Source organism: Haliaeetus albicilla, chromosome 10, assembly GCF_947461875.1.
Source record: "Haliaeetus albicilla chromosome 10, bHalAlb1.1, whole genome shotgun sequence".
NCBI classification, from domain to species: domain Eukaryota; kingdom Metazoa; phylum Chordata; class Aves; order Accipitriformes; family Accipitridae; genus Haliaeetus; species Haliaeetus albicilla.
The window spans coordinates 21,927,822-21,955,745 of NC_091492.1; the positions used below are offsets into that span (position 1 = coordinate 21,927,822).

Consider the following 27,924-nt stretch of genomic DNA (forward strand, 5'->3'; position numbering starts at 1 on the left):
GTCTTTCCCCCAGCTACTGTTTCTCCATCCCTTCCAGGGCATGGCTGTGCTTCAAGGCTCCTTCTCTTGCCCTGCGAAGCAGCTGCAGTTCTGGGAGGAGCAGCTGGCTGCCAGGAGGCTGGGGGAAGGTGTTTCTCCCTGCTGCCCGCTAGCTGGCTGTGAAGGCTCACAGCCGGAGGTCGCCCACGCAGCAGGTGCTTCCCGGTCTTGCCTCCAGCCTCAGCTTTGGTCCCTGGCTTAAATCCTGCCACTGGGTCTGTCTCTGCTGAGCTGGAGACCTCAATGCCTGGCAACCCATGAAGGGGCCCTGGACTCCTCCCTGCCCTGGGCTCAGAAAGGCAGGTTGCCCCCGGCCCAGCGTGACGCACTTGCATGGAACAGGCTCCGGGTTCCTCCTCTGGCATGTGTGCTGTGCGAGGGCGAGGGTGAACATGTGCCCTTCTGGCCTGTCCTTTGCACCCCTCTCCTGCTTACGCTTGTTGCTACAGGTCTGTGTTGGCAGGGGCTTAACCCAGGGCTGCACCCTTTGGTTGCCATGTGGCACCCAGTCACTGCTGCTTGCCCCACCCATCTGCCTGGGGGTGAAGGGCTTTGTGCTCTGGCCGCCTCAGGGGAGCGGCAAATAGGTTGAGCTGAACTTGGTGGAGTCCAGCAAATGGCTTGTCAGGGATGTGGGGTGCCCACCCAGTGCTCCCAGCGTTCACCATCCCCTTGTCGTCCCCTGTGGTGTGATGCCCGCTCTGGCTCAGGGAGCGCTTCCAGGAGAGCTCCACCAGCACTTGGCCTTCGGTGTCTCGGTAGTCCTAAGGGTGAAATCACGGCTGCGGGTCTTGGGCTGTTCCCAAACTGGTTCCAAGCACAAGGTTTTGCTTCCTTGGCCGGGCCTGCCTAAATAACCTGTCTCTAGCACAAAGCAAAGCCAGGGAGGGACGGAGCCCTAACCTGGAGGCTGCCCTGGGAGCTGGCGGAGCCCCCAGACCCCCTTTGCCTGGGGGGCTCCAAGCTGGGGCTGCACCTGGCTCCCAGCGAGGGCTTGCCCCTGCCCCTGGGCCCCTGCAGCAGCAGGGTGCTGGGCTCCTGCTGACATGTGGGAGCAAAGCTCATGGGGCCAGTGCTGTGTGCCAGCGGCTGTTTGCCTTGGGCTTGCACCAGCGGTGATTTCCAGCCTGGCGAAGCCAAGGAGGGCAAACCGCCTCCAGCACCCTGCTGCACAGCTCCGTGTTTTCCCTTCTCTTCCTCACCCCATCTCAGCTGCCAAGCTGATGACTACGTGGGCAGGGAATGCTATTAAATGGCTTCCTCCTAAGGCCCCCAGCAGAGGAGGGCAAAATCCCTGCGGACACCTAGGTGAGGAGTTGGACCAACCCCTTCCCCTGCCCGGAGCTGAGCATCTTGCCCTGAGCCTGGAGCTGGGAAGGGGGCAAGGGCTGTGCCCAGGAGCTGGCCAGGGCTGGGTGGAAGCTTGGCAGGAGAGCGGCTGTGGCCCTGACTCCATGCCAGGGGAATCCCAGCACGCTCTCCTTGCATGCAGAAGTGCATTCCTTCCCACGCGTTTCCCTGGGAGCGCTGACCCCGCTCTTTGATAGCTGGTTTCTCTCGCCGCCCCCTTGGACGCCTTGCAGCCCCCAGCACCGAGGCAGCCAGCTCTCCCAAGGGGCTCTTTGGGGTGGTGGCGGCAGGGGGGAGGATGGTGTCCCGTGTCCCCCATCCCCTGCTCCTGGCAGGGGTTCAGCCCCAAAGCATCCTGAGAAGACGGCACGGGCTTGGGCCAAGGGGAGTGGGAGTCCTGCTGGCCTGGAGACAGCCAGGGATCCCCCCAGCCCCTCTGAGATGGGTCTGGGCAGCCTCCCCTGCCCGCAGCACAGCCCTTGCACAGGCATGTGCCGGGAAGCGCCGGGCTGACGCCCACTTCCAGTGCCCCGAAACGTGCCTGTGGGTGCCCGAGCCCAGTGAGCACCCTGGGCCGCCTGGCCGGGGGAGCCCAGCGCCCTGGGACCAGAGCACCCTGGGGAGCCGGAGGGTGCGCGCTGTGGTTAGCCGAGCACCCCTGGGGAGCATGTGGGCACCCAGCTGGGTTGTGTGAGCACCCTGGGGGCACGCTGCAGGGCTGGTGCAGCCCCCTGAGGGGCAGGGGGCCACGTAGCGCAGTTAGCCAAGCACCCCGGCGGCACCCAGCCGGGGCAGCCAAGCGCCTGGGGGGCACCTAACCCGTAGCCAAGCACCCCAAGGAGCAGGGGAGGACCCAGGAGTACTAGCCGAGCACCCTGGGGACACCCGGCTGGCTGGCTTAGCCGAGCACCACGGGGACACCCACCTGGGCTATCTGCATACCATGTGGACGCCCACCCGGGCTAGCCGCCCACCCCGGGGACACCGGGCCAGAGCAGCCGAGCACCCGCGGCAGGGCAGGGAGGGACGAGCGCCGGGCCGGGCCGAGCTGTGCGGGGCGGGCGCTCGGTCCCCGCTCCCCGCCCGGCCCCCGGCAGCCGCCGCCCCGCCCGCTCCCCGCCGCCGCCCCCCGCCCGCCTCCCGGGAAGCGCGGGCCCGGCCCCGCCGCCGCCGCCCGCGGGGAGACGCGTCCCGCGCCCGGCGGCCCCGCGCGCCGCGCCAGGTGGGTCCGCGGGCGCCTCGCGCGTGGGGGGGGGGGGGGTCGACGCGCGCGGGGGGGGGGGGGGGGGCGGCGGGGTGGGCCGCGCTGCGGCGGGGGCCGCGGCTGGTCACGCGCGGCCCCCCGCGTGGGGGGGAAACGGCGCGGGGACACGGCACGCGGGTCCCTTCACGTGGGGACGTGGGGGGGGGGCACGGCGTGGGGACGCGGGGGGGTGCCCTTTTTGTGCTGGGACATGACACGGACCCTTCCGCGTGGGCCGCTCCACGCGGGGACGCAACACCCACCTACCCGTTTCGCGTGGGGATGCTGTGCGGGACAGGGCACGAGGACACGGTGTGGTCTCCTTCCCCTTGGGGTGACAGCATGGAGACACGACACAGCCCCCCCCCCCGCTTGGGGACCCGCTTCACCAGCCCCATCCCCCGGCACTCCTTGGCTGAGCTCCTGCTAAGGCTGGACAAACTCATTGCTGGGATAACGGTGCTGGGCTGGGTCCCCCCACCCTGCCCTGCCCCACCCTGGAAGTCCCCTGGGAGCGGTGCCAGGGGGTGACACCCCGGCAGACCGGGAGGTGACACCCCGGCAGCCCACACCCAGGCCACCCACAGGCCTCCAGGGCCAGCCGGGACCCTCGGCGGGACCTCCCTTCCCCGCAGCCCCCCGGGCTGGGAGCGGGTGCCCTCCCTGGGGGCTGCAGCCTGGGCGCCTGCCTGCCCTGGGGCTGCAGCCGGGGCTCTCTCCCCCCAGATCCCCTCTTGCAGCGCAGGGGGGGGGGGTCCCACACACCCCCCCCCCGCCCCGGAGCGCATCCCTGCCGGCACCCTGTGATGGCCCCGGGACCTGCTGCCTCCCTGCAGCCAGCCAGAGAGGAGAAGCCAGCGGGGACGGCCGGGAAGGGGGACTAACCCCCCATCCATGGCAGGGGGCAACCGCCCGGGGCTACCGGAGAGCAGCCCAGTGCCCGGGGTCTGCGCCCGTCCCTCGTCCCCCCGCCGCGCGCACCGCCGCCCACGAGGCTGCCGGTGAACCCCGGCCATGTAGGCGCAGCCCGGGGCTTCACCGACGGCCACCGGCAACATGCAGCAGGGCTACGCGGCCGTCCTGTGTGAGTACAGCTTGGGCGTGGGGGGTAGGGGGTGGGTGACCTCGGGGGTCACCCCAGGGGGTGTCCCCGAGGTGGGGAGGCTGATGCCTCTCGCTTTTGGCTGCCCAGGTGTCCTGGCCGTGCTGGGGCTGGAGGCTGCTGCACCGGGCGAATGCGAGCTCACACGCCTGCTCCAGGACAAGCTGCAGTACGAGATGCGCCTGCAGTACATGGTAACCCCCCGCCCCGAGGGGGGGGTGGGAGGGGGACATGTGGCTTTGCAGAGCCCAGATTTGCTCCCGAGGGGGGACATGGGAGGGCAGCACCTGCCGCCTCTACAGTGAGCGGGTGCGGGGGGTGGTTTGTTCTTTCTACCGGGAGGGGCAACTTGTGCCCAATGGTGTCCAGAGCTGCTTCTGCTGGTGCATCTTCGGGGGTTGACCACGTCAAAGGGCTTTTCTGCCGGTTCCCCAGTGTCATGCCGTGGCTGGCAGGGGTGTCCCTGTCCCCTTGCTGCCAGCCCCTGCGCTCTTCTCTGCCTTTCCAGAAACACTACTTCCCCATCAACTACACGGTCCAGGTCCAGTACGAAGAGGTGCTGAGGCCGTCCAACATCACCCGCCTGGTAAGATGACGGCAGGGGACGGCCCCATGACGAGGATGCTCCGGGGACCCGCGGGGACTGCGTGGGTCTCACCTGGGGCACACTCTCGCCTGCAGCGCAATGGGACGGTGTCGGAGGCAGCACTGCGGTACCTCTGGTTCCACGTCAGCTCCCAGGCGGTGCTGCGGATCCGTGAGGTGCTGCCAGAGAGGCACCCATCCTGGAAGTACACCCAGGAGTTGTGCCAGCTCTTCGACGCCCTGGGCAAGGAGTACAGCAAGTACCGGCAGGTGGGGAGACCCCAGGGACCCCCCCTGGCATGCCCAAGCCCAGCCGCAAGCTCGCACGCAGCCTTGCACAGTCCTCGCAGGGGTGCTGCGTGCACATGCAGTGTGCAAGCACCTGGTGCCTGTGCACACAGACATGCGTGTTGTGTGCTCACGTGGCCCGTGCACACGCGTGGCACGCAGATGCGCTGCGAGGACATGCACCCACGGGCATGAACACCGAGGCGGGGGGTGCAGCACGGGCGTGCACAGCCCCCCTGCATATGGGTCTTGCGGGTGGGCTGGCATGGGCAAGCTGCTGGGGAGGAGAGGTTGGCTCCCGGGGTGCGGGGCCGTGGGGCAGCGCCGGGGGACGCTCCACATCTGGCATTGGTGGTTCAGTGGTAGAATTCTCGCCTGCCACGCGGGAGGCCCGGGTTCGATTCCCGGCCAATGCAGCACAACTTTTTCTTGCCTGCGAAACCCCCTTGGTGGGCAGGTAGGGCTGGAGGGGGGAATGGGACCATCGCCACCACCGTCACGGGGTGGCACCGCCACAGCCGGAGCAGCGATCCTGCAAAAGATGACCCCCAAATTAGTCCCCATTTTCCCAGTGGCAATACCTTGCTGCAGCAGCAGCAGAGGTCCTGCTTCTCCTCCCAAGCCTCTGCTGCCTTGGTGGAGCTGCCGCACCCCGGGGGGAGCTGCATTTGGGTGCTGGATGGAGGTGGCCTGTCACAGCTGGGTCTCCAGGGTGAACCCAAAGTGTAGATGGGTTGTTCTTTGCCGTGAGGCAGGTTCTGCAGCCCGTCCAAAGAGAGAGCGAACTTTGCTTGGTCATCTCATCAGAGTGTTGACTCTGAAGGCTAATGACAACGCCCTCTTGCTGGAGGTGATGTCTGAGGGAGCAGGAAGAGGCGCTGTCATGGTTGTACCCCCAGCATGAGAGCTGTCTGTTGAGGTCCCCGCAGTGCCAGTGTGTTCACAGCCGGCAGTGCCTGTTGCTGCTGCCCCTGCCCCTGCTGGGTTTGGGTCCGTGGGTCAGGGCTGTGGGATGCCTCACATCTGGCATTGGTGGTTCAGTGGTAGAATTCTCGCCTGCCACGCGGGAGGCCCGGGTTCGATTCCCGGCCAATGCAGCATCTGTAGCTTTTGCACCCCACTGTCCCTCTGGGGTTGCTGAGGGGACCCCAGAGCCTCTCCCTTTGGCACACCCCGGCACCTGCACGGCCCCGCCGCGGTGGCATCGCTGGCTGGGCAGAGCAGAGCCATGGGCCTTTGGTGACTCCCGAGGGGCTGTGGCCAAGAGCTGCCTCGGGCCTTGGTGGCCATGAGTGTCCCTGGCTCAGGGACGGTGGAGGACACTGGTTTGGTGGCAGTGAGTGTCCCTGTGTCAGCGCCAGTGACTGTCCATGTCTTGGTGGCCATGAGGATCCCTGGCTTGGTGGCAGTAAGTCACCCTGGCTTTCAGTGGCAGTGAATGTCCCCAGGTCGGTGGCAGTGAGTGTCCCTGGCCCAGGGTAGTGGGGGGTGCTTAGGGCTGGGAGGTGCCGCTGCACCCTGGGGGGAGCTGCATTTAAGTGCTGGATGGGGGTGGCCTGTCACAGCTGGGTCTCCAGTGTGAACCCAAAGTGCATCTGGCTTGTTCTTTGCCATGTGGCACGTTCTGCAGCCCCTCCGAGGAGAGAGCGAACTTTGCTTGGTCGTCTCATCAGAGTGTTAACTCTGAAGGCTAATAACAATGCCCCCTTGCTGGAGGTGATGTCTGAGGCAGCAGGAAGAGGCGCTGCCATGAGAGCTGTCTGTCGGGGTCCCCTCAGTCGGGAGGATTCACAGCCGACAGTGCCTATCGCTGCTGCCCCTGCCCCTGCTGGGTTTGGGTCCGTGGGTCAGGGCTGTGGGTTGCCTCACATCTGGCATTGGTGGTTCAGTGGTAGAATTCTCGCCTGCCACGCGGGAGGCCCGGGTTCGATTCCCGGCCAATGCAGCATCTGTAGCTTTTGCACCCTGGTGTCCCTGGGGGGGGGGTGACCTCGGGGGCTGCCATGGTGCCCGTGGGGAGAGGCCTGAGGTTTTTCCTTGGGTCCACTTGGCCCCATCCCTGTGGCCCCTGTGTGGGTTCTCAGGCTCCGAGGGTGGCAGCACCAGCTCAGCAGTGCATGTTCTTGCCTTGGTGGCACTGTGGGGCCCATGGGAGAAGCTGGTTTGGTACCAGGGGGCATCTCTGCTGGGTGGCAGGGAGGGGCTCTGGCTCAGTGGCAGCGAGGGGTGCTAGGTCAGTGGCAGCGAGGGTCCCTGGCTCAGTGGAGGTGAGGAGCTGTGGCTTGCTTGCCGTGAGGGTCCCTTGCTCTCTAGCAGGGAGGGACACTGGCTCAGGAGCAGTTGGGCTGCTGGCCCCTGTCAGGGGTGCCCAGGCCACAGAGCCATGGGGCAGCTGTGAGCAGCCCCACATCTGCCATGGGTGGCTCAGTGGGATGGCCTTTGTCCCCACCACCCCGAGAGCCCAGGGTTGGTTCCTGGCCAATGCAGCTCTGATGTCCTGCCCTTTGACTCTGCAGCCCCCGGCCCTCTGCCCGACTTGGGCTTTGTGCAGCCACAGGGTGCTCAGGGCTGGGAGGCACCACTGCACCCCGGGGGGAGCTGCATTTAGGTGCTGGATGGGGGTGGCCTGTCACAGCTGGGTCTCCAGGGTGAACCCAAAGTGTGGCTGGCTTGTCCTGTGCCCTGAGGCACGTTCTGCAGCCCCTCCGAGAAGAGAGCGAACTTTGCTTGGTCGTCTCATCAGAGTGTTGACTCTGAAGGCTAATGACAACGCCCTCTTGCTGGAGGTGATGTCTGAGGGAGCAGGAAGAGGCGCTGCCATGACTGTACCCCCAGCATGAGAGCTGTCTGTTGGGGTCCCCTCAGTGCGGGGGTGTTCACAGCCGGCAGTACCTGTCGCTGCTGCCCCTGCCCCTGCTGGGTTTGGGTCCGTGGGTCAGGGCTGTGGGATGCCTCACATCTGGCATTGGTGGTTCAGTGGTAGAATTCTCGCCTGCCACGCGGGAGGCCCGGGTTCGATTCCCGGCCAATGCAGCATCTGTAGCTTTTGCACCCTGCTGCTGGCTGGGCAGAGCAGAGCCATGAGCCTTTGGTGACTCCTGAGGGGCTGTGACCGAGAGCTGCCTCGGGCCTTGGTGGCCGTGAGTGTCCCTGGCTCAGGGACGGTGGAAGACACTGGTTTAGAGGCAGTGAGTGTCCCTGTGTCAGGGCCAGTCTTGGTGTCCATGTCTTGGTGGCCATGAGGATCCCTGGCTTGGTGGCAGTAAGTCACCCTGGTTTTCAGTGGCAATGAGAGTCCCTGGCCCAGAGACAGTGGAGGACACCAGCTTGGTGGCAGTGATTGTCACAGGCTAGGGGTAGTGTTCCTGGCTTGGTGGGGGTCAGGGTCCTTGGCCTAGGGCAATGGGGGCTGTTTGGGAATGGGAGGTGCTGCTGCACCCTGGAGGCAGCTGTGGTTGGATGCTGGGTGGGGGTGGCCTGTCACAGCTGGGTCTCCAGGGTGAACCCAAAACATGGCTGGCTTGTCCTGTGCCGTGGGGCAGGTTCCGCAGCCTCTCCAAAGTGATTGTGAGCTTTGCTCATCATCTCATCAGAGTGTTGACTCTGAAGGCTAATGACAACGCCCTCTTGCTGGAGGTGATGTCTGAGGGAGCAGGAAGAGGCGCTGCCATGGCTGTACCCCCAGCATGAGAGCTGTCTGTTGGGGTCCCCTCAGTGCGGGGGTGTTCTCAGCCGGCAGTACCTGTTGCTGCTGCCCCTGCCCCTGCTGGGTTTGGGTCCGTGGGTCAGGGCTGTGGGATGCCTCACATCTGGCATTGGTGGTTCAGTGGTAGAATTCTCGCCTGCCACGCGGGAGGCCCGGGTTCGATTCCCGGCCAATGCAGCATCTGTAGCTTTTGCACCCTGGTGTCCCTGGGGGGGAGCCTTGGTGACACCCCGGTGACCTGGTGACCTGTCCCTGCAGACAGATGTGGAGGTGGTGGTGGCCGACCTGGTGAAGCTGGTCCACAGTGGGGGTGCTGAGAGCAGGAGGAAGGCCGTGCGCCCCAAGGCGCTGCTGGACAACTGCCTCAAGGTCATGCGGATGCTCTACGGGGTGCCCTGTGAGTGGGGACCGGGCCGGGGAGGGGGGGTGGTACGACGACCTTCGGGAACGGGGGTGCCACGTGTGGGGGTCCTGTCCCACGTGGTGACGCCTGTCCCCCTCTGCCCAGGTCGGTGGGAGTCCACCTAACACCACAGAAGACCCCTTGCTTGATGCCTTCTCCTTACCCTGGAGCCTGGGATGCTGCCTCTGCTCTGCTCCCCCCCCCCAGCAGAGCCCCTTGGGGGGGGTCCCCAAGGAAGGTGCAACAGGGGAACAAATGCCACCCTCTCCAGGACCAAACACCCTCCCCCTCCAGGACCCTGGGACTTTCCACAGCCATGGGGTCAGCACCATCTGAAATGCCAGGCACCTTCTACATGGGTGCAGGCTGCGGGGGGGGCTCGGACACAGCCCCCGCCATGGGTAAGCCACTGCCGGCTGCGGGGAGCGGGGGACACGCTGTCCTGCCCGCAGCAGGGGTGAGGGCACTGCTCGGTTCCTCTCAGTTTGTATTTTTTCCTCAGCTTTCATTAAACACCAGTTAATTCTCTAGCGTTGCAGCTCAGCTTCCAACCGGGTCGCAGGAACCTCCAACCTTACCCAAAATAAAGGACCAGCAGAGAGAACCCCAGCTGCCTCCGCTGCCTCCTCTTTTGGGGTGTCAGTCCCCTCCCTTGCCTTTGCGAGGGAGATATTCACTCCGATACAGCGACCCCCCAGAACTACCGTCTGGCGAGCCACCTCCGTCAGCCCTGGCTGCTTCCCCGGCAAGAAAACATCTGGATTTGTTTGTTGTGCTTGGCAGTGAGGTGTGGGCAGTGCGCCGGAGGAGCTGGGGGCTGGCTGGCTGCCTCCCCCCTTCCCAGCTTAGTTAATTACCTTAATCAGCTATTAGAGCCCTTAATTGGTGTATTCCTGGCTGCAGGCTGCTTAGGCTTACAAGTCTATGAGAGCGTGCAGGTGAGGCTGTGGGCACTGCAGCACAAGCGGATGCAATGTCTTCTTCCTCCTCCTCCTCCTCCCCCTTCATGCCTAGCGATGGTTCATGTTTATATAAAGCCCGTGCAGAGCTCATATAAAGCCCACCAACTATGATCCGCCGCTTGATAAAGGGCTTTAATTCGAGGGACCCCCTTGCCTGCCCATCCCTGCTGCCTTTAACAAATATCCCCCAGCTGCTCCAGGGACCCACCTGGGGCTGCCCGAGCCCCCGGGGCTGAACTCCCATGTCCTGCTCCCTCACGTCAAGTGTGGGAATGGTCCCCCCTGCTCCTCCACCGTGGGAAAAACCAAAGCTGCCCCAGCAAAAAATGACCCTGACCGGGCTTCCCAGAGCATCCTGGCAGCAAACAGCTGGACTCAAGGCTTGCCAAAGCCCTGCGTTTCCAGCCCAAGTGCCCACTTGAGATGTGATTTTTTTTTTTCCGGTCCCTCTTTCAAGGGATGGCTTCAAAAATGTCAACTGAGAGCCATGACAGAAATGCCCTCATGTGATGGGGAATCGAAGCCTGTTTGCAATACCTCCTGCTGTACTGTGAGATGGGATGGATGCAGGGAGGGTCAGCCCAGGAGGGGTGCCGAGATCCCAGAAGACATCCCTAGGGATGTGCTAGGGCTTGGGAGAGGCTCCTGCTGTGAAACCACCAGCTGCTGAAAGAGGAAGAGCCTTTGCTGGCCTTGAACCAGCAGAAAGAAAAGCCCATCAGCATCCTTGGGGTGGGCACAGAAAGGCCGACTGGTTTGGGGGGAGCCAGGCTCAGCAGGGCGAGACCTGGGCTCCAGTAAGGATGCCCCATGCCTGCGGTTTCGGGGCTGTCTGGGATGCCCCCAGGCCACCACCGAGGGTAGCTTATGGCCATAGACCGGGGCTGTATCCAGACCTGCCCCTCGGGCAGTGTGAGGATGCCCGAGGGGGATCCCTCAGCTCCAGGGAATGCCCCAGTGGAGCCTGGCACCAAGATGCAGGACCACACTTGGAGCATCCTTCCCTCTGCTGCCCCAGCCCAAATCAGCATCCCTGGGGTGTGGGGGGGTGGGCAGTGACCCCAGATCTCACCCCACAAACAGGGGCTCCCTGCCCTCACCCCACAGATCCATCCAAAAACGAGCCTGGAAATGACAATTAATTAACTTTACTGAGGTCTTACCAGGGCAGGCTCTGCCCTCTCCAGTCCCAGAAGGTGCCATTGCTGGTGGCTGAGAGCTGGGCCAGCAGCCGCAAGACGCCCCGCACACTCTCCTCCTCTGTCACCGGGCCTTGCTGGACTCAAGGGCACGGGGAAAAGAAAAATAAGCCCACTGCCCCCCCACTCCCAGGACCCCCAGCCTGTGGTGCAGTGGGATGCCAGGTCCGGCTGGGGTAGGTCGGGAGAGGCTGGAGATGCTCTAGCAGCCAAGGCATGTGGCTTTGCACAAATTAATCGTCCCTAATTTGGGTGCTATAAGGATGGAGGTTAATTTTGTGGTTCCTAATAAAAGTGACTCATTTGTTCCCTCCGCAAGCCAGTGTGGGGGTGAGACCTGCCCAGCTATGCTGCAAGAGGCTGCTTGTCTTCAACCTTGCCTGCCTGCTCTTGGCAAGGTCAGAGAAGCTGAATTTGGGTTGATGAAGGCCCTGGGGTGCTGAGGGTGCTGGGCAGGCAGCACCCTGGGTGCAGCTCTCCTGCTGGAGCCGAGCACAGGGCCAGGGTGCCCTCTGCTGACACGCGATTGGGATGGGAAATGAAATAAAAAATAGGGAGGAAACTGGATCGGTTTTTGGGGGAAAGCCTGGAATTGGCCCTTTGCTGCGCTGGCACAGCTCTCCTGGGACCCTGGGGCTGCACAGGGTGGGTGCACCTGGGCAGGGATGCCCCTGGGAAGGGAAGTCCCTGGGATGGGATGCCCATGGGAAAGGATGTGCCCGGGAAGGGACGTCCCTGGGAAGAGACACCCCAGGAAGGGATGCCCATGGGTATCTGCCAAGCCAGGGTGGCTGTGCGCCTCCTGTCACTCACCGTCCCCTGTCCCAAGGGAGGCGTCACACAGCCAGGGTCCACGGACACACAGAGGATCCCACTGCTCCCATACTCCAGGGCCAGGCACTTGGTGAGCATGTTCAGCGCAGCCTGGGAGCACAACCACCTCCATCACGGGGTGGCACTGCCATGGCTGGCATGCGGGGGGAGGCGGAATGCCACAGGAGGTGACCCCCAAATTCCTCCCCATTGTCTCAGCAGCGGTACCTTGCTGCAGCGGTAGCAGACGTCCTGCCTTTCCTCCCAAGCCTTCGCCGCCTCGATGGAGCCCAAGATGCTGGAGATGTTGATGATGGCAGCTCTGCTGCAGCTCATCCCCTGCTGCCTTTTGGCCTCAGCAGCCTCCTTCAGCAGGGGCAGGAACGCCTGTGGCGGACAGGCACTCAGGCATCGCCATCCTCTTCCTCCCTGCTGCCAGCATTTGGGGCAGGGGGTGCCTGCGGCCTCACCTGGCTTGTCTGCAGGGGCCCGATGGTGTTGGTGGTGTAGACGAGGGTCATGTTCTCCGCCGTCTCAGTGGCCAGCGTGCTGCGGCGCGTGGTGCCGACATTGTTGATCAGGAGGTTAAGGCCGGCGCTTCCCACCTCCTCCCGCACCTTCCTGACCGCTGCCTTGATGCTGTTGGGATCTGTCACGTCTGCAAGGGGACAGGGCAGCTTGGGGACAGGCTGGAGGGGGGCCCTGTCCCAGGCAGGATGCTGTAGGACATGGTGGGAGGCAGCTCCTGGCCACTGAGCAGCCTCCTGGTCCCAGCAGTGACCCGGTTGGGCTGAGCCAAACCGGGGGACCCACCTGCTTGGGTGGCATTTCCTGGAACCACCCACGGGTGCCATTAAATCCCAAGAGGCTTCATCCCTTTTCCACCCCAGCACCTACCTAGCGGCAGGACCACGATGTTGGGACAGCCCAAAGCCACCTCGTTGATTGCCTACACAGAGAAAGGGGGGGGAGGAGGGGTGTCAGGCAGAGGGTGGCCCCGTGCCATGCCCAGGTGGGAACCGGGTGGCCCTGCATGACACAGCTGACAGGTTTCGACAAGCCCCAGTGGGAGAGATTCAGGGTGAGCTGCTGCTTCTCTGCACCCGGCTGAACCCAGCAGCTTCAAAGCCCCTGGCAGTGGTGTCCCTGGTGTGGGGGCTGCCAGCAACCCCCTGGCACCCCCCCGCTATGCACTGATCTATGCCAAGAGGAGAAAAAAAATTAAATATGTAAATATATATTTTTTCCATGCCAATCACAGTGTGGGATGCTGATGCTCAGCCCCCTCCCCCCAAGCCAGGTGGGGACGGCGGCAGCCCCAGCCGCTGCATTTCCCAGCCTGTCCCCGAGCTGCCGCCCCCGCCCAGCACCCTACCTACCTTCCCCTGGGGGTCCAGGCAAGCAGCAAAGAGGTGCCGAGGGGGGCTGGGCTGCTCCAGCAAACCCTTGAGCAGCCCCAGGCCCAGTCCTCCATCGCAGCCGGTCAGCAGGACACTGCCCACGCTGAGCCCCTCCATCCTCACCGCTCACTGCAGCTGGTTGTGCTGCCCCAGTGAAGTTTGGCAATTGGCCTCAGTAATTTGGGAGGTGGCGGCGCGGGTGCTGCCGGGATGGATGGGGCGGGGGACACCGCTTGCACCTCCTCCCCTGGAGGTGATGGGGCAGGGGGATGCTCTTCTGCATCCCAGGGGGTCACCCATCACCTTGACCATGGGGATGTCTCACCACCCCTGTACCCCACAGCATCCACCCTCCCCAGTCATGGGCACCTGAAGGGGGTGACAGGACTTTCCCACTTGTCCCCCATTATTGTGGTGACCCCAGGGTACCAGGACATCCATAGGACCGCAGGCGAGGTTATTAATTACAGTACAACCTTTATTAATACTGGAATCTTCACAGTGCATTCGTTACTTGTAGCAGTGACTATGGAAATTGGGGGGGACAGGGGGTGGGTGGGAAAGAGGGGAATTACCACCAAAAAAAAAAAATTAAAAGAAAAGAGGGAATAAAAGAAAGAGAAAGAAACCTGGTGGAGGGACGGGGAGGGAGGGAAGCGGCGGCAGAGGCAGGAGCACGGAGGGGAAATAAATTAAAAAAAAAAAAAAAAAAAGGACCAAGTTAACAACAGCACCAGAAAAGTTACTTCAGTCGAAAGACAGGTCGGTTTGTTTTTTTTTTTTTCCAAGGAATTTTCATTTTCTGTACAAAATAAGAGACATCCCCCCCCTCCCCCAAACCCAAACATTTGTCACTTGGCATCAGCGGTTCTGGGCAGGAGAACGGGTGGGGGGGGAAACTAAATCATTATTTCTAAGGCGGAGGGAAAGGGGGGGCTGCGATGCGACAGACAGCGGGGCGGCGGGGGGGGGGCTATGTACAGCGGGGAGGGCCGAGGGGGTTGTGCTTTCCTCCAGCCGCCGGCAGAAATCAGCTGCTTCGCTTTGGGGGGGGGTCTGGGTGAAACCCCCCCATCCCCTGGCCCCCCTCCTCCCAGCAGGACCCTGTGCAAGGTCTGCGGGTGTTGAGGGAGAGGGAAGGGGTTTGGGGGAGGTTGGGGGGGGTCCCCAGTGATCCCCAGGGGCGGGGGGGGACAAAGAGGAGGTTCAGCATCCTCAGTCCCAGTGTCCCCCCAAGTTGGAGGGGGCTGTAGTGCCTGTCCCCCCACCGTACCCCTGCCCTCTCACACACGCCAACCCTCCCACCCCTGCCTCCTCCCTGCTGCTTCTGACCCCCAAAATGGGGCTGAGCCATGCTGACCCCAAGCAGGCACCTGGGGCGGGGGACGGGGACAGGGCCCCCCACTCCTAGTGCTGCTCCTGCTGTGGTCCCCACTGGCACCGTCCCCTTCTGCTGGGGCTGGGGACACCCACCTGTGCCTGGAGGGGGAGAGGGGGAGGGAAAAGAGAAACCAGAGATAAGAGAAAAAGAGAGAGGGGAAAAAGGAAAAGAGAAAGAAAGGAGAAGAGAGAAAAAAGGGAAAAAAGGAAAGGAGAAAAAAGAGGAAAGGAAGAGGAAAAGAAGAGGAAAAAGAAGAGACAGAAAAGAGAAGGAAAAGACTAGAAAAAGAGAAGAAACAGAGAAGAAAGAGGAAAAGAATAGAAGAAAATAGAAGAAAAAGCAGAAAAGGAAGAGGAAAAGAAGAGAAGAAAAAGAAGAAAAAGGAGGAGAAAAAATGAGGAAAAGGAGAAGAAAAAAGACAAATAAGAAAAGAATAAGAAAAATAAGAGAAGAATAAGAGAAAAGGAGAAAAAGAGAAAAGGAGAAAAAAGGAAAAAGAAAAGAAAAAGAAAAGAGAAAACAAAAAAAGAGGAGAAAAAGAGAGAACAAGTGAAGGAAAGGCGTAAGGAAAGGAAAGGGCCGGGAGGGGAGTGGGAGACAGAGGAGCAGAAAGCGGGGGGCAGCGAGGGAGGGGCAGGGGCAGCGGGTGCCGGTGGGTGGGGGGGCTCCCAGGGAGGCGCAGTGGGTGGCCCCGGGGGGTCCGTCGGCTACGGCGGGCGCGTCCCCGCTGGCCAGGGTGTCATCACGATATCCGCGGGGCCGACCTGTCGTTGGTGACGGTCCTGCGCAGGCGCACCCCGCGCCGGATGGCCACCAGCATGTCTTCGGCCGGGGGGTCCATGGAGGCTGCCGGAGGGGGTGCAGGGGTCTCCTCACTGGGGCCAGACCCCACGAGGGCGGTGGGGAAGGGGAACTGGCCTTCCCCCAGGGCGTGGGCACCAGCCACCAGCTCACCGATCTTCTCTACCAAGCTGTGCCGGTTTGCTGCCAACTGTTGGTCCTCCTCTTCCTCAGCGGAGAGGTGCTGGCCGGCCCCAGGGTAGACGGAGATCTCCATGGCACCGCCGCCCCAGGCGGTGTTGGGAAGGCTCAGCCGCTTGGGCGAAGCTTTGGCAAAATCCAGAGGGTTCGGCGAGGCATCGTCAGCGTAGAAGACGCACTCTTCGCTCCCCACCCGTGTGGGGCCAGCGTAGCCAGGGGAGTCGGGCACTGTGGGGGTCTTCACGGGGACGATGGGGGGTCGGATGGGGATGGGGCCAGCGTTGGAGAGAGTACGGCGGACCGAGGGCTTGGTGGAGGGCGTGCGGCGGATGGTGGCCACCCCTGGGGTGGTGCCGGCTGGTAGGTTGGTGCCGGTGGGCAGCCCGGCAGTGGAGGCAGGACGCTTGGTCTGGATCATCCGCCGGTAGTTCTGGGCAATGTTGCTGTTGCGTGGGATGGTGGAGGACTTGTCGAAGTCGCTCTGGGGGTCACACTCCACGTCGCCATTCACCGAGTAGCAGTCGTAGTCAGAGCCTGGGGAGGGGGCGGCAGTCAGCGTGGCTGGGTGGGTGGTAGGCGGCCCAGCTGGCACTGCCAAGCCCAGCCACTACCTTCACAATGCAATCCCAGCCAGCCTGAACCAACGCCGTTGCAGCACGACCACAAGCAAACTCAATCGCCACCATTGCAACATAATCCCAACTGGCCCCAACCACTGCTGGCACACCATGCTCACCATCAAGCCCAACCATCACCATCAGAAAGCAACCGCAAGCAAACCCAACCATCACCATCAGAAGGCAACCACAATCACCCCAACCATCACATTAAGATCACAACCAAACCCAACTGTCACCATCACAACATGATCACAACCAGCCCCAGCCATGACTATCACAACTGGCCTCAACCATCACTACCACATGGTCATAGTCAAACCCAACCATTGCCATCGCAATGACCCCAACCACCACCATCACAGTGTGATCACAGCCAAACTCCACCATCATGTGCTCACAACCAGCTCAGCCAACACGATCACAGCAAAACACGACTGTACCCCTGGTTACTCGATCTCCAACCGCCACCTCTGCTGCCATGACCCACCGTTTCCACCTGTACCCAACTGCTGTGCACAACCACGTCACCACAAACCATCACCAACCACAGCTCACGTGGTGCTACCTGTTATTGCACTGCCAGGCACAACTGTAGCCGTCAAGACCCAACTAACACCCAACTAACCAGGAAACCTCATGGTTGCCACATGGCACGATGCTTGTGCCGCATGCCAAACCCCCAACGCACACAATCATTAAATCTTCACCCCACCAGCCCCCATGTGATGCGACCACAACCCGATGCTACCGACACCCAGTGCAACACAGACGTGTCCCGGGACCACCAAAGCCTCTGTTGTCCCCTTCCCCTCTCCAGGTGCCATTTCGGGTGGGGCCAGGTGCCCCTCACCGCCATGGGGCAGGTACCTTGGGAAGGGATGGTGTCCTCGGAGCAGGAGGGGGTGGTGGTCTGCGTGCTGTAGCCGCTGGAGTACTGCAGTGAGTCCCGGCTGCTCTTCTGGTGCTCCAGGCTGAGCCCCCGGGTCAAGACCATGGCCAGGTCACTGGCAGCGGGGGACACCTCCTCCCCATGCTGCGGGGGCAAGAGGGCACTGTCAGCACCCTGGTTCCTCTCTTGGGAGCCCCTCAAAAGCCCACCACCTCTGTGGTCGCCCGGTCGGAGCCAGTACCTTGGCGGCAATCGTAGCCGGTGACATTCGGGGCCTGGGAGCATCCTCGCCGCCGATGCCCGAGTACCCACTGGCAGGCGAACCCATCTCGGCTTCCCGCAGGTGCTCCACACGGTCCTTGCGCCGCTGCAAGGTGGGGACCACTGGCTGGTCGTAGGGGCTGGCCTTGGACCAGTCCTGCAATGGGCAAGGCATGGGGTGACACCGGGGACACTGGGACCAGGAGCTGAAAGCAGGGCAGGGAAGGAGGGGGCACGCGCCAGTGTCCCCCCACCCCGAGCCGCGGGTGCTGTCTGGGATGCTCTGCCCCATGGGAGGGGCGGGATGGGGGGATCGGGGGGGCTGAACCCCACGAGGTGTGGGGGGACCCACGTGTGAAATGCAACCCTGGTGGGATGGGGGACAGCACCGAGGAGGGGAGGAGAGGAAGAGGAGGGTGCTGCTGCTGAAGGCTTCACCTTTCCGCCACCTGCCCGTGCCCTGGCAGCGGAGCAAGAACTAACCGAGGTGGGGGAGCTGCACTCGCTAACCGACTGGCAGGTTTCGGAGGCCTCCGAGGATGCCGAGCTGGAGGACTTCTGCTGTGCCAGGAGGCCAAGCCGTGAGCCGGAGGGGGAGAGAAGAGGCGGTTAGCAAGCACAGCCATGACCCCGGGGTAGAGCAGCATCCCCAGCTGCCCCAGCCCACCCGGGTCCCCAGCCCAAGGCAGCAGATGCGAGAAGGCAAGCAGGATGCGAGCCCGCAGCAGGGAGCACAGAGCTGGGGAGGTGCCGGCTGGGTGAAGCTGGGATGCTCAGCCCCAACCCTTCCCCCTGCTCAGCCCAAGCTCCGCAGAGCCAACAGTCATTTTGGGGAGCGGGGATGGTCCCCGCAGCCACGGCGTTGGGATCCCTGGGCACTCTCATCACCGTGAGCAGCGCCAGGTTGGCAATGCCAGGTTAGCGTGGGCACACCAACCCGGTGCTGGCAGTGCCAGGCAGCCCGGGGGCGCAGCCAGCACAAGGGATCGGCAGCTCTGGGGGGGTGCCGGGGGGGCCTCTAGAGCATCCTTGACACCAGGGAGGATGCAGGGCGAAGGGGAAGCTTTGCTCTGTGCTACCTGCCGGGGGACTGGTACAAACCGGGTGTTGCGGGGCTGGATTGATTGGGAAATACTCTGTTCCCCTGGCACAGGAAGGGGATACCTGTGCCTCATCCCTGGGGGGGGGTCACAGATGAGGTTTCTCTGCACCATGGCCCATGGTGGCCCCGAGCAGGGCTGGCATCCCCCAATATTTCCATTATTTATCTCCTATGATGCCAGTGCAGCTGGAAACACGCGTGGGGGTGGGTCCCATCACATCCGCACTGGACCCTTGTGTTGCGCCCAACAGCACCCACCCATTCTACAGAAGGGAAAACTGAGGCACGGGGGGGGGCAGCAGCAGCACTGACCCCCTCCGTACCTGGCTGGTGATGTCCGAGGGCATGGGGGAAGGCGGTTTGGAGTAAGTAGCGTCCTGAGAGATGAAGCCGGAGTCGTGGGAGGAGACGCTGGAGAGGCGGGTGGTGGCAGCGGGGGGCTGCGCCAGGCTGCGGTAGCGATAGGTGGAACTGGGTGAGCAGGTCTGAGCCCCGCCGGGCCACGCCATGCCACCCTTGGCACTGCTAACGCTGCTGGGGGGGTGCCGGGCGGGGGGATGGGGACACGCCGGAGGGGAGGACAAAGGAAGGAAAAGAGACTTTAAGATAGAGGTTCGGAGGTGGCGGGGTCCCCAGGCAGCAAGCCCAGCACCCTACCCCACACCCCAACCTGGGGAAACTGAGGCACACTGTCCATTTCCCTTCTGGGTTCCCCCAGTGGCAGGGGACAGGCTGAGCAACATGGCAAAGGTGACATGTTTGCCCCCAGACCCCCCCTGCACAGCTCACATCGTCCCCAAAACCCAGAGGACGTGCCAGGCACCCGTCCTGCCCCATAGGTCTACCAGCCCCGACCCCGCACCCATCCCAGTGCACCAAGACCAGTTCCTCCACATTACTGGGGATCAGCTGGCCTTGATGTGCACCTTGTGAGCATCCCCAAGGGCCGTAAGCATCATTAGCCCCCTGGGGTTAATGAAGGGGTCTGGATTTCCAGGCAGCATTAGGCAGGGAGCCCACCTCACCATACCTGCACATGCTGGACTTGCGGGAGCTGGAGCTGCTGGGCGAGGATGGGGGGGTCTGGTAGGACCAGCTGTAGTCAGAACCCTTCAGGTCCTTGATCACCTGCAGGAAGGATGGGGTTTAGGCCCCCCAGAGATGCTCCCCCACTCCCCTGTCCCCGCCTTTTATCCCCCCCCCCCCCCCCCCCCGCTGACCTGCTCGCTGGCGGGGGGCAATTTGTGGGGCTCAGCGGTGAGCACCACCAGGTCCTCGATGATGCCCTGCAGGTGGGTGATCTCTCCCAGCATGGTGAGCTCCCCGTTCTGCGGCCAAGAAAAGGGGGAGCATCAGCACCCATCAGGCGGCAGCAACCTCCCCCGCTGCCGCAACCCCCTCCCAGCCCCCCCGGCGCTCACCACCACGGGCTGCAGGAAGGTGATGAAGGTGCAGAAACGACCCCGCTCCTCGATGAGGGCTTTGCGGACTGCCTGCTTCTCTGTCTCCTCCAGCAGCAGGTACATGTCGTTGACATCCTGCAGCGCATTGTCCAGCTGGGGTTGCAGGTCCCCCTTCCCTGCAAGATGGGGGCACCATCAGCACCGGGTTCCTCCGACACCTCTCCCTGCCCCCCGCAATATGCTGGGGGTCCCGTGGCCAAACCAAGGCCACCCCCTGGCTCCGGCTGGGAGACATCACCCCATCCTCACATCCCAGAGGGTACTACGGGTTCCCCCCCTCTCCGTGCTGGTATCCCAGGAGTGTCCGGGAGCACCCTCACCCCACGGCAGCCCCGGGGAGGGAGGGCTTCTTTGCCACCCCGTCCTCATCCTTGGCACTTGGGACCAGAGGACCCGCTGGGGTGACACTGCTAAACTAAGCTAAAAGCAGGGGGGGGGAGGGGGCACAGGGAGCGGACAGATGGACGGACTGAGGCAGCCCCAGGGAGACCAGGCAGGAGCGAAGCAGACAAGGAAGCAGAGAGGGGGCCGGGAGGGGTGTGGAGGGGGGGCAGCGGTTCACTTACCAAGCAGCTCTACAGGAAGGATGTGGAGGGGAGGGAAGAGAGAAGGAGACAGAGAAAACGTGTGAAAAGAGGCCGAGGGCCGGGACACGCGCCCCTGCCTCCCCGCCACCCCCCCAGGCCATGCTGGCACTCCCCTTTCTGTGTGTGTGGGGGGGCAGTGGGACCCCGTTGGTGCCCACCCCCACCCTGGTTGGCAGCCAGGGTGTCACATCTGGGATGCCCGTCCCGGCCGGGGGTGCCATGGAGGGACTGGTGGGGGTACCCCCCCCCCCAGGAGACCCCCCCTCACCTTTGCGAGCCTTTTTCTGGAGCTTGAGGGTGTCGGAGGATTTTTTCTTGATCTCATGGCGGGCTCGCTTGTACTCTGGGGGCACAGAAGTGCTGTCAGAGGACACCCCCCCCTGCTGACGGGCACAGCTCCCCCAGGACAGATCCAGCTCGGCCCAGCCGTACCTTTTGCATGGTCCTTGTCCAGCTGGTTGGCAGTTTTCTTCCAGTCCTCAATCCTGTCCTGCAAAGGGTTTATCAGGCTCTCCATGAGGGCGCTGGAGCAGGGAGAGAGAGGCAGAGAGTGTGGGAGAGAGCTGGAGCTGGGGTGGGGGGAGCTGTGCCCTCCACCCTGGGCCCAGCCAACATCCAGCATCTCCTTCTTCAGAGAGAGAGGGAGGGCTGAGCCCAGCCAACTCATGTCACCGATGCCCTGGGGATGCTTACTTGGTGAACTGCCGGAGCTTGGCCTCGATGCTGCGGTGCCGCATGCACATGCGGGTCAGCGCGGAGCCGATGTCCCTCGTGGCACCTGGGGGGGGGAGCAAAACACTGCTAATGAGGGGCAGGGGACACCCCCACACTAGTCCCAGCCCAGTTTGTATACTGGGACCAGGCTGGCTCACAGCGGGGACAACCAGTGCTGGGATGCCTTGGGCTTTGGGAACACTTTGGGTCAGAGGTAGCTCACTTTTTCCCCTGATAAATCCACTTAATAAATAAATCAGCATCCACTAACTAATAAATAAAGCACTAAATATCCCTTCCCATGGCTTCGAAATGAAAACCTGCTCCCGCTTTTCTCCCAGTTTGTCTCAAATCCAGCACTGGAGTGGGGCCAGGGAAGTGGGGGGCGAGGTATTGTGCAGCCAGCCAGGCACGCACAGAGGAACCAGCCGGCCGGGAGCAAACAGCTGCAGGACCTGCTTCCCTCCCCAGCTCCATGCCAGGCAGCCGGCTGCGACCCTCACCTCCAAGCACGATCCCGAGTGTATAAAAAGGGAGTGAGAGCTCCCTGGGGAGATAGTTGCCAGCAATGGAAAGCTGGAGCGTCCCTTTCTGGTGAACCTGCTGTTAACTCTGAAGCCTAAGGATGGCCACATGGTGGCAGTGCTGCTGGCAAATCTCAGGAAAAGCAGCAATCCGAAATCCCTGAGCGCAGGCTAGGGAGTGATATTCTGCCTTTCTCTCCCAAAAAAGCCTCCAGAGACACCTCCCACCCTTTGCAGGAGTTTTGGGCACCCCCACAGCACCCCAGTGCTGCAGAAACAGGGGAGCCCGTGTGTGGAGGGCCTTCTCCTCTGCTGGGGTATTCTCCTAATCCCGCTCCTAATGCTCTTATCCTGGCTCCTGCTGTTCCTAATCCGATTCCCCTGTGCGCTCACATGCCTGGTGTGAGGCTGCCAGCCGGCCCCCACCGAGTGCCTTGCCTCAGTTTCCCCATGCCACTGCTCTGCCTTCCCCCCCCGCCCCCCAAAAAGCAGGGACATCCAGTGGTATCCCCGAGATGCCACCACCTGGCACAGCACTACAGGGTGGCCCCCCATGATGTCAACTCCCGTGGTGCTGGTCACCAGCTGTCCCCAGCACCCCCCACTGTGTCCCCCCCTCCTCGCTTTTGGTGCCTGGGCTGGAGTGTTGCTGGGGGAGCCCCTAATCTCCCTGGTGCAGTGGGCCAGCGGGTTTGGAGGCAAAGCTGATCCCAGCTCAAGCTGCTGCCTCCTTCGCCTCCTCCTTCTCCTCCTCCTCCTCCTCCTCCCCGTGCAGCTCCAGATGGCCTGGATGCCGCCAGTCTGCAAACCAGCCCGGGACCATCTGCTTGGCAGAAACCAAGCGGTGGGAAGTGGCTCCTTGCCACCACTGGGCACCTGGAGAGGGTCCGGGGGTCTGGCCCCCCCACCCCATAGCAGCGCAGTAGGGTGCCCCACCTGCAGCCTCAGCTCTTCACGTCACCTCCCCGGTGGGTTAGGGTTTGTCCCCGAAGCAGTTGAGCGTGGGCTCCTGCATCTCCCTCCATCTAATCCCCCTTCCCCAGAGCCCCCTGACGCAGCCAAGACCCCCCCCAGGCACCTCCCAGGTGGGTGCAGGGGACAAGGGGCACCGGGAGAGCGGCACAGCCCCAGATCTGGGTGCATCCCAGGGGGGCAGAGATGGGTGCGGGGGACCACGGCGCGAGGCTGCGCCACCCCGAATCTCCCCGCAAGCAAACCAGCCCCACCAGAAGATGCCGGCGAGGTGCCCACCACACCCGCTCCCCAGCCTCAGCTGCACCCCATCTTTCCAACCCTGCTTCCCAGGGGATGCTCCATCTCAGGGTGGGGACAGGTTGAACATGTCTCCATGGATGGTGAAGCTGCTGCTTGAAGCCCACCCAGCCCACAGGGGGACACTCGCCACCCATCCCCCTGCCTGGCCAAACTGGGGACACCCATCCCTGGGTGGGGAGGACCCTACCTCGGGTGTTGGTAGCCATGTCGGCCACTTTCTGGAAGGCATCCAGGAAGGCGACTGCGGCCAGCACCGTGGTCCTGGGGCGGAGAGAGCGAGGGGGGAGCTCAGCAGGTGCTGGGCACCCCGAGATTTGCCCGTGGTGGGGGAGGGGGTGTCCCCCGTGTCCCTCCCCCGGCCACTCACCTGAGCTGGGAGTGCAGCTTGGTGGCCTTCGAGTTGAAATCCTCCCAGATGGGGTAGGAGCTCTGCAAGGAGGGAAGGGGACAGTGAGAGCTGGAGCCCCTCACCCCCCCCTGCACCCCCTCCCCAGGCAGGGCAAATCCCCCCTTCACCACTGCGGAGAGATGGGGCAGCTCGGTGGCCGTGCCTGGCTGGGTGTGGCTTCTCTGGTGGCTAATAAAGGCTGAGCACAACCCTTTTGCCCTCCTGGGTTTTTCCCTTTCCAGTCTGGCCACGCAACCTCATAGACCAGGGAGACCTTGGGATTTTGGGTGATCTCTTCCTCAAAGGGGTCAAGGCAGCTTAAGGCTTTGGAAATTTGAGGGGAGGAAGGGAGCTGGTGCACAGGCAAACTTTGAGACCCTGGCCAGCAGCAGAGCAGAGCACCCCAGCGCCTGTGGCCTCCCCCAAAGCAGCAATGGCCAAAACCACCATCATGGAGGGCTCCAGCCCCACAGTGGGTAGCCCCAGTTCCCGGCTCCTCTGAGCCCACGAGGACTGATGGGGCAGGAGGAAAGGTCTGGGGTCCCCCCAGCCCTGAATGGAGCAGCTGTGTGGGGACAAGGACAGGTCACAGGTGCTGGGGGTGCACCCCAGTGCCATCCTGGTGAGGCCACCCCAGTGCTATCCTGGCCAGGCCATCCTGATGCCATCCCATTGAGGCTATCCCAGCAAGACCAGTCCCAGTGCCCTGGAGGTGAGGCCATCCCAGGGCTGTCCCTGTGCCACCGTCCCATTGAGGCCAGTCCTGGCAAGACCAGTCCCAGCGGTGTCTTGGAGATGCCAGTCCCAGTAAGACCATCCTGGTGCCGTCCCAGCGAGGCCAGTCCCAGTAATGCTGGCTCCAGTGCCATCCCACGAAGGCCAGTCCTGGTGCCATCCCAGCAAATCCATATGGTGAGGCCATCCCAGTGCCACCATCCAAGCAAGGCCAGTCAGTGTTGTCCTGGTGAGGTTAATCCTGGTGCCATCTTGGTGAGGCCATCCCAGTGCCAGCCTGGCACAGCCAGTCCCAGTGCCACCATGCTGGTGAGGCTATCCAGGTGCCACGATCCCGGTGAGGCCATCCTGGTGCCATCCCAGCAAGGCTGCTCCCAGTGCCACCATCCCAGCAAAGCCATACCAGTGAGGCCAGTCCTAGTGCCACCATCCTGGTGATGCCATGCTGGTGCTGCCATCCTGGCGAGGCCAGTCCCGGTGCTGTCATCCTGGTGAGGCCATCCTGGTGCCGTCATCTGATGGCAGTGCTGGGGGCTTGCAGATTCCCCTAGGGTGGCCACCAGGCTGGGACATGGGCACCGGAGCCGGCTTTGCAGGACGTGGGTCACTGCACATCCCTGTGAGCCCAGCTTGGTGGCACCTCTGGGGACAGAGTTTGCACTGAGGGGGCACGGGACCAGCCCAGGGTTCTTTTTTGGGGACCATGAAAGCCCCAAGTTCCCCATGAGCCAGCAAGGAAGGGGTTTGAGGATGCCACTTCATGTGCCACTTGTGGCAGTGCCATGGCTCAGGGCCACGAGTCGCCAGGGACTGCCATCGCTGGAGGGCAGGACCACCATCCCAGAGCCACCTTCACCTGGCCACCTCAGCTAGGGCGAGTGGAGGATCCCCCCAAACGAGGGGGCAGGTCGTGATGCCCCCAGCCCCCCATGGTACTGGGCAGGAAGAAGATGAGGATGAGGAGAATGGGGACAAGGACATGCCAAGGTCACCCAGGGACGCCAAGCATGCTGGAAGAGAGGCAACAGGAATGAAGCTGGCTTGGGGATGCCGCTGGCTCGGGGACTGCCACCAGGCTTTGCTGCCCAAGTCCTCCCCAACACAGGCCGAGGGGTGCCGAAAAGCCACCCGCCACCAAAATAAGGTCCCTTTGCCCCCGCATCCTGGCTGCTGGACCCTAAGCACATTGCTGCCGTTGAATGCCATCAGCTCTTTGGGCAGGGGGTTATTTTTCCTGGTCCCCCAGCACCCACGCCAGGACACCCACATGGCTGGGAAATGGGGACAGGGACGAGGACGATGCATCCTTAGGGGCCACCGGCGCTGGGCCGGGGCTGTGGAGGGTACAAGCCAAGCGTGGTGGGGCTTTTTTCTTCTTCTTTATTTTTTTTTTCTCATCTTTCCTACCTACGAATGCCATGAAAATGAATCCAGCCCAGCTTCCTGGGGCACGCAGGCGCGGGACACCACGGTGAGGGGCTCCTGGCCCAACCACGTCCCGATGGGGCTGGGCACGTTGCTGTGTGGCCGTGCTGGCACCAGCCGGGGCGGTGATGGCTCCGGACTGCCTCATCCCTTCTGCAGCCCCAGTGGGGGGAATGGGGAAACTGAGGCACGGGCTGCCCCCACCTCCACCCTGTGGGCGTGGGGCTCAGCAGGGTTGCCAGGAGGGGGTGGCTGAGGTGAAGGTATCTGGGCAGGCTGATCACCCCGGCACTCTTCCCCACCAGTCCTGGCCCCCACCGCCCTGGGGCTGGTGCCTGGAGAGAGCAGGGATTTTTTTTCCCTCAAGGGCTTTTCTCCCAGCCCCGAGCCAGAGTCCAACCCTGCAGAGCCACCACCACCCCTCGAAGGGGTTAATCTCCTTCTCAGCAAGGCTTTTATTTTTTTTTTTATCCCCCCCCTCCCCTGCTTTGGCAATGACAGCATTGTCTGGACTGGGCTGCCGCAAGAAGAGAGGAAGAGGAGGAGGAGGAGGAGGAGAAGGAGGAGGAGGAGGAGGAGGAGGAGGAAGAGAGCTTTTGCCTTCCAAAAACGACTGGGGCTAAACCCCAACACCGGCGCTGGCAGTGGGAATTTCGGCCCCCCAAGATGAAGAAACCCGGCTGGTCCCCTCCTCCCCGCTCAGCCCCCAGATAAAAATGCCCCCCAGCATTTTTTATTTATTTTTTTTGAAATGAAAACAAACAAAAAAAAAGGCTTTTTTTTTTTTTTTTAAACACGGCCCCATCCTGCTCCCAGGGAGGGTGGAGGCGATGTCCCCTCCCTGGGTTGGGAAATGGGATTGAGGAGCCGGGGGACCTTTTTGTTCCATTGGTGCAAACCCCAGCAGGTCCGGCAGAAATCCAAGCTGGGGAGTGGAGGGTGGCGGGGGCAACGCTATGCCCAAAACAGGCAGCGATGCCAGATGTGAGGCCAGCGGTACCTGACGTGGGGCAGCAATGCCTGGTCTGTGATACCCAACGTGGGGCTCCAGTACCTGACCTGGGGCTCCGGTACCCAGGGATGGATACGGGGCTGATATGGGGTTGCAATCCCCAGCATGGGGAGTCCGATGCCCAACGCAGGGCCCTGATGCCCAACAGAGGGTTGATGTGGGGTTCCGGCACCCAGTGCCAGGCTCTGCCTCCCGAAGCGGGGCCCCGATGCCCGATGTGGGGCTCTGACAGCCGATGGTGGACACGGGCTTGATATGGGGCTGTGAGCCCCAGCATGGGGCTCTGATACCTGGTGACGGATATAGGGCTGATGCGGGGCTGCGATCCCCAGCACGGGGGGGTCCGATGCCCAACGCAGGACCCCGATACGGGATTGATGGGGGGGGGGTCCGGCACCCAGTGCCAGGCTCCGACACCCGATGTGGGGCCCCGCCACCGGACGCGGGGCTTGATGTGGGGCTCCGATACCCGACACGGGGCCGCGATACCCATCTCGGGGCCGGACAGCAGAGCCCCGGTAACCCGCGGCGGGGTCCGGAACGGCGAAGCGGGGGCTGCCCGGGATGGGGTGGGGGTGGGTGAGCGGGGGGAGCGCTGTCACGACAGCGGAACAGGGGGGCGGCGGGGGGCGAGATCCCTACCTTCATATCGTTGATGATGGCTTGGAAGAGGCCGCCGAGGGCTCCGCACTCCTTCTCCGCCGTCTCCATCGCGGTGCTGCGGCAGCCCGGGGCGGGCGGCGCCGCCGGGGGAGGCCGCGGCGGCGGGCCAGGCTCAGCGGCGGCGGGGGGCGGGCGGCGCCCGGGCGGCGGCGGCGGCGGCAGCGGCGGCGGGGCGGCGGAGCGGCGGGGGGGGGGCCGGGCGGGGCACGGCGAGGTGCATCGCCCCCCCCCTTTCCCCGGGGGTTTAGCGGACCCGCCGCCCCCCTTAAAAGTAGAAAGCCGCCCCCCCCCCCCCAACTCCCGCCCGCCCCGGCAGCCGAGCGGAGAACGGAGCGCGGAGCGGAGAACGGAGCGGAGAGGAGCGGGGCGCGGAAAACGGCACCCCGGGGCGGCGGCGGCGGCGGCGGCGGCGGCGGCGGGGGCGGAGCGGGGCGGGATCGGTGCGGCACATGCGCCGCCCGCCGCGGGGCCGGGCCGGGCCGGGCCGGGCCGGGGCGGGGGGGGGCTGGGGTGAAGCGAGGGGGGGCGCTGCCAGGGGGAAGCCCGAGGGATGCTCGGGGGGCGGCAGCGGGCACCCGGGGCCAGGCCCGGTGGCGCTCGGGGATGCGCTGGGAGCTGCTGCAGGGGGGGGGGAGGAGCAGCTCCGGGAGCCCCAGGGCTGCAGGGAAGGGAGCCCCGAGGGATGGTCGGGAATGCTGGGACTGGGGTGCGGCCCCCGGGTTTGCTCACGGAGCAGGAGATGCTCTTGGGGTGTTGGGTGGGGATCGGGAGAGCCTCGGGTTGCGCTCGGGGATGCTGGGCCTGGGGTAAGCAT

At 63.5% G+C, this 27,924-nt stretch overlaps 3 protein-coding genes and 5 non-coding genes across 13 annotated transcripts; 6 read left to right on the forward strand and 2 right to left on the reverse strand.

The window, feature by feature from the left end:
• Window positions 1–2,511: 2,511 nt before the first annotated feature.
• IL34 (interleukin 34) lies at window positions 2,512–9,320 on the forward strand. 4 transcript variants are annotated; one of them, XM_069793823.1, is made up of 7 exons: window positions 2,512–2,611; window positions 3,359–3,716; window positions 3,825–3,928; window positions 4,243–4,320; window positions 4,416–4,589; window positions 8,572–8,710; window positions 8,822–9,062. In XM_069793823.1, exons 2-7 carry the CDS (start codon window positions 3,689–3,691, stop codon window positions 8,839–8,841), a joined length of 543 nt encoding a protein of 180 aa, XP_069649924.1. In that variant the 5' UTR covers window positions 2,512–2,611; window positions 3,359–3,688; the 3' UTR covers window positions 8,842–9,062. The 4 variants fall into 4 exon arrangements, with proteins under 4 accessions (XP_069649924.1, XP_069649920.1, XP_069649922.1 ...); XM_069793819.1 differs by lacking the exon at window positions 8,572–8,710 and having other exon boundaries at window positions 8,822–9,320; XM_069793821.1 differs by lacking the exon at window positions 8,572–8,710 and having other exon boundaries at window positions 2,514–2,611; window positions 3,469–3,716; window positions 8,822–9,320.
• TRNAG-GCC (transfer RNA glycine (anticodon GCC)) lies at window positions 4,953–5,023 on the forward strand. Its single transcript has one exon. It is a non-coding gene; the product is annotated as a tRNA-Gly (tRNA).
• On the forward strand, window positions 5,634–5,704 carry TRNAG-GCC (transfer RNA glycine (anticodon GCC)). The gene has a single exon. It is a non-coding gene; the product is annotated as a tRNA-Gly (tRNA).
• TRNAG-GCC (transfer RNA glycine (anticodon GCC)) lies at window positions 6,482–6,552 on the forward strand. The gene has a single exon. It is a non-coding gene; the product is annotated as a tRNA-Gly (tRNA).
• TRNAG-GCC (transfer RNA glycine (anticodon GCC)) lies at window positions 7,570–7,640 on the forward strand. The gene has a single exon. It is a non-coding gene; the product is annotated as a tRNA-Gly (tRNA).
• Window positions 8,420–8,490, forward strand: TRNAG-GCC (transfer RNA glycine (anticodon GCC)). The gene has a single exon. It is a non-coding gene; the product is annotated as a tRNA-Gly (tRNA).
• Window positions 9,321–10,837: 1,517 nt separating the features above from the next.
• LOC138687292 (C-signal-like) lies at window positions 10,838–13,349 on the reverse strand. Its single transcript, XM_069793824.1, has 6 exons — window positions 13,070–13,349; window positions 12,588–12,639; window positions 12,161–12,348; window positions 11,919–12,077; window positions 11,691–11,801; window positions 10,838–10,954 (listed from the first exon to the last, which is right to left on the reverse strand). Exons 1-6 carry the CDS (start codon window positions 13,205–13,207, stop codon window positions 10,838–10,840), a joined length of 765 nt encoding a protein of 254 aa, XP_069649925.1. The 5' UTR covers window positions 13,208–13,349.
• Window positions 13,350–13,543: 194 nt separating this feature from the next.
• Window positions 13,544–27,426, reverse strand: MTSS2 (MTSS I-BAR domain containing 2). 3 transcript variants are annotated; one of them, XM_069793826.1, is made up of 14 exons: window positions 27,090–27,426; window positions 23,255–23,316; window positions 23,075–23,148; window positions 21,068–21,152; window positions 20,807–20,898; window positions 20,643–20,717; window positions 19,746–19,903; window positions 19,545–19,652; window positions 19,355–19,452; window positions 18,648–18,855; window positions 17,706–17,780; window positions 17,203–17,379; window positions 16,940–17,105; window positions 13,544–15,986 (listed from the first exon to the last, which is right to left on the reverse strand). In XM_069793826.1, the coding sequence occupies exons 1-14, from the start codon at window positions 27,156–27,158 to the stop codon at window positions 15,214–15,216; spliced, it is 2,220 nt and encodes a 739-aa protein (XP_069649927.1). In that variant the 5' UTR covers window positions 27,159–27,426; the 3' UTR covers window positions 13,544–15,213. The 3 variants fall into 3 exon arrangements, with proteins under 3 accessions (XP_069649927.1, XP_069649928.1, XP_069649926.1); XM_069793827.1 differs by having other exon boundaries at window positions 18,648–18,774; window positions 27,090–27,425; XM_069793825.1 differs by having other exon boundaries at window positions 18,648–18,858; window positions 27,090–27,424.
• Between the last annotated feature and the right edge of the window lie 498 nt (window positions 27,427–27,924).